The sequence below is a fragment of the Lactuca saligna genome, chromosome 7, assembly GCF_052625555.1.
Source record: "Lactuca saligna cultivar CGN05327 chromosome 7, ASM5262555v1, whole genome shotgun sequence".
NCBI classification, from domain to species: domain Eukaryota; kingdom Viridiplantae; phylum Streptophyta; class Magnoliopsida; order Asterales; family Asteraceae; genus Lactuca; species Lactuca saligna.
Window position 1 is genome coordinate 46418947 of NC_136423.1, and position 10900 is coordinate 46429846.

At 36.6% G+C, this 10900-nt stretch overlaps 1 protein-coding gene across 1 annotated transcript; it reads left to right on the forward strand.

Annotated features, from left to right (window-relative positions):
- Window positions 1-2370: 2370 nt before the first annotated feature.
- On the forward strand, window positions 2371-4026 carry LOC145005611 (HXXXD-type acyl-transferase family protein). The gene has a single exon (XM_078964723.1). It carries the CDS (start codon window positions 2541-2543, stop codon window positions 3918-3920), a length of 1380 nt encoding a protein of 459 aa, XP_078820849.1. The 5' UTR covers window positions 2371-2540; the 3' UTR covers window positions 3921-4026.
- Window positions 4027-10900: the final 6874 nt, after the last annotated feature.

Below are 10900 nucleotides of genomic sequence, written 5' to 3' on the forward strand. Positions count from 1 at the left end.
AAGTAAAAACAAATTTTTTTTCTCAGAATTTTGGAATTGTTCTTCGGATTTCAGACTATTCTAGAGTTTTTTTTGTCCGAAATCCGAAATTTTAGTCTGAAATCCAGAATGTTTGGAATCCGTAATGTCATACCGGAGTTAGTCAAAAAAATATTCTTTCTTGGTCAGGAATGTCTTCCGGACAAAGTGGTCATTTGTGAATAAAAATATATATATTCAAGTTATTTTTTTTTTTCAAATATACATCAAAAAGTGATTAGACTACTCATTTCTAGTTTTAATGGTATTTGTTTTTAACAAAAGGTTCTAGTTACTTGTATTCTCATATTATCTTTTTTTAGAACAATAATGTTTTATAAAAAAACAAGTCGTTCATCATTTATTTATCATAATAACCTTAAGGATTAAGAAAATCTTTTAAAATGTCCTTACATTATGTGTAAACTATAGAATTTTTAAAAATTACACAACTGATTTGTTTGAAGTCAAATTAAAATGAAATATAATATTTTCTAACATGAAAACATATCTCAAATAATAAATACTTCAAAACATGAAAAATATATCTCATATACATCATTTAACAATAAAAATTTCAAAAATGTTTTCTAAGGTTCATATTCAGTGCACCTTTTTAACGGCTAATTAGTAGTATATAAGTTAGTATCACTAAATTAAAAGAATTTGTTAGCATTCAGATTAAAACTTGAGACTTTCAATCTGTGACAAAACATCTACCAAATGGGTTAGTCCCACTTTAGCCGATGCACTTAATTAGTCCAAAATAAAATATTAGATTTTTTACTTTTAAACAGTAACAATCATAGGATCGATCATACTATCATTATAGATAATCTTAACAAAAAATAACCCAAGTATTATCAATATCATTTTACTTGTGGGTTTGCAAGATCGTAAATACGATCATGATTGTAATTTTAACAATATTGATATCATTTGTTTTACAAATGCCTTTTTTTCTTTCTATTTTTTTTTGTTGTAAGTAATATCATCTGTCAAATAAAAAATTACAATGAGATAATAATAAGATAATACTTTATACCATACATAAAATATTATATTAAGATTAAGATTAAAATAAGATAATACAATAAAATTAAAAGAAACTAAAAAAAATAAAAATTCCTTTGATTATATTTATGAAAAAACCCCAAATATTTTAGCCATGGCCATGTAAACAATTATTATCGATAAATCGACATGAATGGCAAATCTGTCATTCCTTAGGCCGGACGGAGTGGGGTGAGGGAAAGGAGCGGGAACCGATCCTGCACCTGTGCACACCGCACCGTGTGTGCGGGAAAGGAACCGCGGGAAGCAACAAGGGGGAGAGAGTCCCGCTCTCTCTCTCTTCTAACCATTGGCCGATGCATTTTTTTTTTCTTTTTTTTTTTTCTTTTTTACTCAAACGGCTATATAGCCGTTAACATATATATATATATATATATATATATATATATATATATTCTTTTTTCCTCCCCTTTTCTTCATCTATAAATATTCAAACATTTTATCATTTTTTAAACCATAATCTATATTTCTTTATATTTCTCTCTTAAAAATATTACTCAAAATGTTATCATTTTCATCATCAAATTCGACAGCAGTAGAGGAGGTTAAGTTTATTGGTTCCGTCATGGCGAAAACGGTTGCATACTATCAAAACCGACTTGGTGAAACATCACGTGCACGATCTAACCTAAGAAAGCCGCCGTTACGTAGAAATCACGAAGCCGGACACGATCGTCTTATAGAAGATTATTTTGCAGATGATGCCGTCTACGCTGTAAAATTTCGACGTCGGTTCCGAATGAGGATGAAACTATTTTTACGTATTGTTGGCGATTTGGAAGTCTGTTTTCCATATTTCCAATGGAAAATGGATGCAAGGGGAAAAAAGGTTTCTATCCCATTCAAAAATGCACGACTTCGATTCGTCAGCTGGCATACGGCATGGGCACAAACAAATGGGACGAGTACTTTAGAAGTGATGGTTTCTCTTTACAGGAAAAAGTATAAATAAATTGCTATTACGTGTAAAACAATACAATTAATTTTTTTTATTTAGAATAAAAAATAAAGTATATTTTCTATATCGGCATAAAAAGAAAATAGGTTGTTATTATGTACAATTGTACATAGAAATATAATATTATTATATAGAATATATCGTGTAAAAAATGTATAAAAATAAGTTGCCATTTCCTTTTTTTTCTTATACCATGTGATAAGAACGAGTGCACTTTAGCACTTTGGTTTTGTCGTTGATCAAACATCCTTCTACATACTTGTTAGATTAAATAAAATTTAAAGTAAAAGAATGTTGGTATTTCAACTGCCTCTCTTTGTACTCCTTATTCATGCAAACATTGTTTCTCAACTACCATTTGAAACCCCTATTTATTTGTAGCTCAACATCTTGGCATGGTTTTCCATTAACCCCTTAAATTTTGCACAAATATGTTTACAAATGCCATTTTCATGGCCAAATCCAACTTCTCCTACTCAATCATTTTCTAATGGCTCCTTTGTTGTCGTCATGGGTTCAAGAGCGTCATTTCCCTGACCTTCACATCCCCATCTCGATAGACAGATCTTTTCCGATCCTTCCCGCAGGAGCAATCAAGGCTCAAGATGGGGATACATTGTATCTCTCAAACCTCGATGACATAATTGGAGCCCGAGTTTTCACCCCGACTATTTACTTCTATAATGCAACCAAAAGTTCTTTTGATGATATTGTGGCCATTTTACGAGATGCCCTAGCTAGGGTTTTGGTCCCTTACTACCCTTTCTCAGGTAGGTTAAGGGGGACTAGAAATGGGAAGTTGGAAGTGTTTTTTGGGCCTAACCAGGGTGCGCTCATGGTTCAGGCTCATACCGAATTATCATTGGATTATTTGGGTGATCTTAATGTTCCGAACCCAGCTTGGTCCAATTTGGTTTACAAATTCCCCGATGAAGGTGATTATAAAGTTATTGACATGCCTTTGCTAATAGCCCAAGTTACTAGGTTTAGTTGTGGCGGATTTAGCATTGGGCTAAGGATTTGTCATTGTATTTGTGATGGGCTTGGGGCTATGCAATTCCTTGGAGCTTGGGCCTCAACTGCAAAAACGGGCTCATTGGTGATAGATCCGAAACCTTGTTGGGATAGGGAGATTTTTGCACCCCGTGACCCTCCCATGGTTAAATACCCTCATGCCGAGTTTATGAAGATTGATGATGGTTCTAACTTGACTATTAGTCTTTGGGAAGTGAAACCCCTTCAAAAGTGTTATTGGCTTAGCCGAGAGTTCCAAGCCCATTTGAAGAATGTGGCTCGACCCACAGATAGTTTGGGTTGCACCACTTTTGATGCGATGGCAGCTCACGTATGGAGGTCATGGGTCAAAGCACTTAATGTGAAGCCTCTTGACTTCGGCTTACGTTTGACTTTTTCGGTCAATGCTCGGTCAAAACTTAAAAATCCACCGTTAAAAGAAGGATTTTATGGGAACGTGGTTTGTATTGCATGTGCCAATAGCACTGTGTCGGATCTAGTAAACGGGTCATTACAAGATGTGACCCGTTTGGTACGTGAAGCCCGACTAGGGGTTTCGGAAGAGTATTTAAGATCAACAATTGATTATGTTGAGGTGGATAGGCCTAGTAAGCTTGAATTTGGAGGGAAATTAACAATCACCCAATGGACCCGTTTCTCAATGTATGAGTCATCAGACTTTGGGTGGGGTCAGGCCATTTACGTGGGTCCGATCGATTTAACTCCGACACCTCAAGTATGTGTACTCCTCCCTGAAGGGGTGGATAATTCTAATGGTGCTATGGTGGTTTGTATTTGCTTGCCGGAGGCTGCCGCCCATAGATTCAAACAATTATTGTGTTTGATGGATACGTAGTAGAACTTTAGTAATCAGATTAAGGAACACAATACAAAAAATTGTGATAGTGATCATGTTATATTAAATTATTTTATTATACATTTGTAATTTATAATTTATAATTTATATCATTCCTCATTTTATTTTCGGTGTATATTGTATGGTGTTAATGTGAAATTATTTTCAATATATTATATCAAGAGGCTACAATGATACGTGAAACCAAATAGATACCAATCATGCACGGTTTGGTGACCAATTCTAGATTTTAATTAAACCAAATTTTAGTTTCATTTTTTTTAAACTTCAATTTTGATCTGGTTTTAACCTTGTGTACTTTTAACCTCAAACTTTAGTATGTATTGTATCCATGATCTGTTTTGGATTTGAATCCGAACAAACTTAAATTGATTTAATTTATTATATAAAGCTAATTTATTGACTGAATATTAGCATATATTCGAAGCAGTAGCTTCCAACTTCGAATGATTCGAGTCAAGTAGGAATGTCCAAACATATTTTGGGCTCAAGACAAAAGCTAAAAAAAACTGACTAATCTATTTTAATTCAATGATACTATTGCTTCAAGAATCCTAGTATTGGTGATTCCTTTTCAAGATGAGAACAATCAAATCACAATAGGAGTAATTCCATAGTCCTAGTATTGGTGATTCCTTTTCCAAATGATAACAATCTAATCAGGATATTCATCATATCAGGTATTTACTTTCTGGATTGTATTTGCGGAAATTTATAAACCATTCAAGATATCGCTTCTTCATTTTTCTAATGAGGCCAAGTTTCTCATAGAAATAGATGCATGTTTTCTTTATGGACCATCGAAAAATTAAATATTACTTTACCTTTTTATTTTTATTTTTACATGATGATGGTAGTTGATATTATATTTCATATTTATAGACATTTGCAAATTACATTTATGCAAGTAGCTATATGCCTTCAAAATATTAAACTAGGAGTGGTCATCGATGGTGACCTTACCTTTGTGTTGGGGTATGGAGACTTGTCCAACATTGAGCATTTTGATCATGTTCATGAAGCATTTGGAGCATTTAGAATTCAAAGGAGCACTTGAGGTTCATGAAGCATGTGATAAAGGAACGGATGTTCTGAGAAAGGAATGGATCATCAGACAAAGGAACGGATCAAGTGTCAAAGAAACGGATCATGTACAAGGGGGTTTGGAGCACTTGGAAGAGCTTTGGAGCACCTGGAAGAGGTTTGGAGCACTTGGGAAGGACATGGAGCAACAAAGGGGTCCTTGTTGCACCATTAGATAAAGGGATGGGCCAAAAGGGATGCTCTTGTGCCATGACACTCCCTCTTGCGCCATCTTGTTCTCCTCTTGCGCCATGCATGTGCCTGTTTCTCCATGGTGATGCTGTTGTTCCAAGATTGATGTTTCTGCGCCATATTTGATGCTCTTGTGTCACTTATATCCCTGTTGCGCCATCTAGGGTTGCTGTTGCGCCATGAAGAAGCTATTGCACCATCATGGACCATCTTGGTACATGATTCGCCATATTGATTCCTTTGTTGTGCCATGTTGATCCAAGTATGCCTAGAAGATGATGATGCTCAAGAATGTTCCAGAAGATGTTGCATGACAGATTGTGATTGGTTGTCACCATTCATGGGCCTATGGTCCAATGGGCTTGGCCCATTAGGGTTTTAGGTTTGATCCCTTAAGTATAAATAGGCTCACACCCCATCATTGTAAATTGATAAATTTATGTGAGAGCTCAAAGTAAGATACAATTTTGAGTGCTTGTAATTGTACCAAAAAGTTAATAAAATCCTCTCTCTCTCTCTCTCTCTCTCTCTCATTACCCCGTGGACGTAGGTCACCTTGATTGAACCATGTTAAATATCGTGTTCTTTCGATTTACGTTTTCAGAAGTTTAGTGAGTTTACTGAAGTTTGTGTTTTGATATTTGTCTGAAGTGCTTAACTTGTTTTGTTGTCACCCAACACTTTGGACCGGCCCAGGGTTCAAGAGTGAGGTTGAACAGTCAAACAAAGGCGGCTTGTCGGTCAAAGACAACAACGGTTTCCCTCAGATATTTGTACTTGTTTCATCATCATCAATTGAGCTAGGTAGGAAAAAAAATGAGAACCAGATCAAAAGACCTAGAAGGTGACTAACGGGTGCCAAATACTATTTCTTCTAGGCTTTAGAGATTTTTTTGGCTTTTACGCTTCATGGTTAATACAAGTGTTTAGTCTTAAAGACATACAAATAGACATGTGCAGATTAAAAAAATCACTAAAATGGTAAAATATGGAATATGCTCTTAAAATATGATCATTACACCCTCCCCAAACGATGCCGGAAAATATCGTGTGGTGAGGGTATAAAGATTTCCAAAATCATAGAGCGCCAATCTTGTACCTTTTCTACAAGTCTTCGTGATAATCCTTTCCTGACTTGATCTCTTACTCTTTTCTAGGAACACATACGATTTTTGAAAACGTCAACATAATGTTCGTGTGTGCACATGTTTTTAGAGTTTTCGGCTTTTATTGGGTTGTATTAGTTTAAGAATTATTTTTCTTTCAGAAAAACCTTTCCTGAAGTATTCTATCAACCCTATCATACTATCTTTTAGGATATCTAACGATCATATCTTATCAACTTCTAGGATATCTAACGATCCTTTCTTAGTATTTTATTAGGATTCTTATTTAATCCTAACATATTTTATCTACCATTCTAATTTCTAAGGCGTCCCTAATGGTAGTTATACCCTAAGGTGATCTAATGTATTACCATGAGCCCCCATAATCGACGTTGTTTGACTAAAATTGTGCCCCGACACGACGCTACATCGGACGTCGAATAAGGAATAATAAGAAAGTTATCTTGCCGAGATTGTAGCTAACAATCGCAGGTGGGGTTGTCAGACCCCATATAGATCTATACATATCTTTTGAATGGTAGTTCTTCATCAAAAGAGTTGAATCCTTTAGTTCGACAATAGAGAGCTGTGTCAAAAGAGAAGGTTGATATAAAAGAAAACTGAGAAGAGAAAGGCGAAAGTCAGTGTTGACACTAAACGAATGAAAGATTTCGTTTCTATACCTTTGTCTAACGAAGTGGACTTAATTGATAGTTTGAAATCAAAAGTTCATAATTGAGTCTTAGGATCTTCTTTTCATAATGCTTTTAAGTCTATAACCAAGGACCCAAAAAGCCTAAAGGACCTAAATTTTTTCACTGATTGCAGGTTTTGGATGACGAACAATATGATGACAAATGGTACACTGATAGTGGTTTTTCTCGTCACATGATTGGAAGGAAGGAAAACTTGCGAGACTATAGAAGTTTAGATGATGCTGGTGTGGTGAAATTTGGCAACAATAAAAAATGTCAAGTAAAATGTTATGGGAAAGTCACAAATAGCAAATTTACTGTAAACAGGGTAGCATTTGTCGAAGGTCTGCAACATAACTTGATAAGTGTTTCACAACTTGTAGTGGGCACTTGTAATGAGGTTGTATTTTACAAAGAAGGAAGTGTCATTTCGAACAAAGAAACTAAAGAAGTTCTTCTCAAGTACAAAAAAAGGCGACATGTTTACCCTTAACATCAAACCTATTACTGGTGTTCCCTCCGTACGCTTACTTTCGAAAGTTTCATCTGATATAAGTTGGCTATGACATCAAAGACTTTCTCATCTGAACTTTAGGAATCTGAAAAAAAAAATTGTGGTAAATGATATTGTTCGTGGTTTACCTATTTTAAAATTTGATAATGATACTGTATGTGAACATCAACAAGGTCATCCGATTGTCATTTATTCGAAGATCATTGAACCTTTGGAACTTCTTCACATTGACCTTTGTGGACCTTCGAATGTTGAAACTCTAAACAAGAAGAGGTACATCTTGGTCATTATTAATGATTTTTCAAGGTTTACTTGGGTGTATTTTCTACAACTAAAATTAGAAACAGCTCAAGTGATGATCAATTTCATCAAACACATTGAATTGAGTATGAAGAAAAAGGTTTGCATGATCAAGAGTGTAACATCCCGAAATTCAGGTATGTCTACTTAACCCTTCCTTCTTTCTAAGTTGTCTTGTTTAGCCCTTAAAAGTAGATTGTGGAAAATGAGTACGTTGGGCATACTGAAGAGTACACTGTGCGTACTCATGGGCATGTTTTGGATCCACCCAGTACGCTGGGTGTACCTTAGGTTACGCTGGGCGTAGCGGGTCCAGACTCAAAACGCTAAATGAGACTTGAGCCCTATATAAAGAAAGCTATGGCCTTATCCTCAGCCACCATTTGAGAGAGTGAAACCTTAAGAGAGAGCCAACCTTCGTTCTAAGCTTATGTGTGAATGTTCTTGAGCTAAAAGTGCATTTGTGTGTTAGTGAAGAAGAAGAGGAGGTTCTTGTGAAGGCTAGAAGTTGGAGTGCAAGCTTGGATCTGAGTTCTACAGAGGTAGGAACTTCACTTGGAGGTAAAACTCTCGGAGCTTTCCTTGTTTTTGTTGATTTATGCTTCATGGACCAATTTTTAGGGTTTTTGGTCCCAAGGTGGAGAATTTATGAGCAAAAGGTCTCCATAAGCTTAGATCTACTATATTTTAGAGTATTATGAGTTTAGGGTTCATAAAAATCCAATCTTGGACGTGAATATTAAGCCATGCATGAGATGTAGGCTTTATGAGGGAAGAGGAAAGGTGTTAGAGTGATTGGTGATCTTTACAGCCATGCAAAGGCTTAAAGGTTTCAACTTTATGGATTAAGTGGCCTTAGAGAAGTCAGATATGAAGTTTGAGTATATGTCTTAACCATTTAAGACCCAAAATCAAAAGGAGTATGAAACTGGGAGTTACGCGGGGCGTAATCCCAGTACACGCAACGTAGGGGGTCGCATTCCCCAATTCTGTGAAGTCAGTGGGTACGCCCAGTGTACAGATTTGGTACGCGCAGCGTAACCCGGAGGGTTGACTTTTGTTGACTTTTAGGGTTTAGTCAATGATTGGATCTTTGAACCATATGAGGGGTAAAATGGTCTTTTACCTTTCTGAGAGAACTTAGAGTGGGATTAGTCTAGCCTTTGAGAGTTGTATTGATTAAAGTAATTGTTCCATGTGATTAGGCAGAGGCTAGACTAGTATTACCGAGTTCGAGATTTACCGAGTTACCCGAGGTGAGTCTTCTCACTATACTTTACCTAGAGTGGTAATTAGAGTTATGTGACAGAGTATGTTGTATGCTATTATATGATGTGATATATATGTGATTTTGTGTTATGTGTGATTCAGATTTTACAGAGTTAGGACCAAAAGGTCCATAGAGTTAGGACCAGAGGGTCCACAAAGTTATGGGACTGGAGGGTCCAAGTAAGACACTTTAACCAGAGGGTCATACATAGTTCTAGCCTCGAGTGGCTAATATGTGTTGTATGTGGTATTTTGGGGAACTCACTAAGCATTTATGCTTACAGTGTTATGTGTTATGTGTTTCAGGTACTAGTGACAATCGCGGGAAGGCGTCGACATGATCTGTATACACGGACAAAGGATTTTATTTGTGATATTGGGATATGTTTTATTTTGATGACAATTGTTAAACATGAGATTTGAGAATGTTAAACGATGTTTATGTTATTCGAAAAATGAAAAATTGTTTTGAAATTAGTCGTTACAAGTTGGTATCAGAGCCTTGCTTTGAGGGATTCGGATGCACCTTCGGGCGTATCTGAACTCAAACTGAGGATTTGAAAAAAAATTCACAATAAAACAATTTTTCTAAAAGAGTAATAGGTTTTTAGACGAGCAGAACAGAGCAGTGTGTATGGTCAGCCAGCGTCCGAACGGTGATTTCCCAAAATACCCTTACATTATGTGTTATGAGATACGATATGATACGCGCGTTCGTGAAAAAAAAATTATAAAACGACAGTTTTACACGACACGCTTTTTTATGATAGGTGCCCTCCGTGTTTTTAATTTTTTTTGTTGGACACTAATTTTAGGGCACGCATAAATACGCGTCCTCTATCCTTCAAATTTTGGAAAACTAACACTAATTTTTTGGGCACGTACAAATGCGCGTCCTCTATCAGTGTGTGTCATTAATTGTGCGTCGTAAATGGTTGTTTTTCTAGTAGTGAATTGATTCATTCCAGAGGTATATATTTATATCTCAACTAAGGCTCCCCCCCCCCCCCCCCCCAAACACGTACCTTACCCTTTAATATGGTCTACAGGTGCAATCACTTACTGAAGAGCTTAATGGAATTATAGCCCATGATACCATTGATAAGGAAGGATCATGGAAGAAGAAAATTAGGAGACAATCTCATGAACTCTTTAACATATTACCAAAAACAATTCAGGAACAACTTTTGCTAGAAAAGAGATCATCACGGAAATGTGAAGGTATTTTTCAGCATGACTAGACTGGTCCGGACAGTGTGTCCTTTTCAGTTGCAGTTGGTGCATTGGAAATCCTTGCATGCCCCGTAATGGTGATAGTTACACTTATCACACTTGGGACTGGATCCCGCGTATGACTTGGTTGGCGTTATTGTGGTTGAGGCTGGGGCTGGTGTGCCTGGAGCGGTAGCAGAATGGACTGCTACTGTCTGTGGTTTCTTGGATGGCCCTACGTTCTGTCGTCCTTTTCTCTCGTTCCCCCAATTCTTCTTGCTTCATCCTTCCTGTTTGCTCTCTCCATCGGTTGTTTTGGTACTTTTCTTATCATTGTGACATAAAGTTTCTTGGCCAGTCGTTTTGCACTGTCGTAGGTCTCAGCTTTTTAGGCAATTACATTACCCTGAATAGGAGGCGTCAACCCCCAGATGAATCGCTCGACCTTCTTTCCTTCGGATGTAATCATACCAGGACACAGGAGGGATAGCTCGTTAAACCTTGAGATGTACGCGTCAATGTCTGAGTTCTTCATCGTAAGGTTTCACAATTCTTGCTCGAGCTTTTGTACCTCCCCTCGGGGATAGT

Coding starts and splice junctions, on each gene's coding strand:
- LOC145005611 (XM_078964723.1), top strand. CDS start 2,541: ATGGCTCCTTTGTTGTCGTCATGGGTTCAAGAGCGTCATTTCCCTGAC.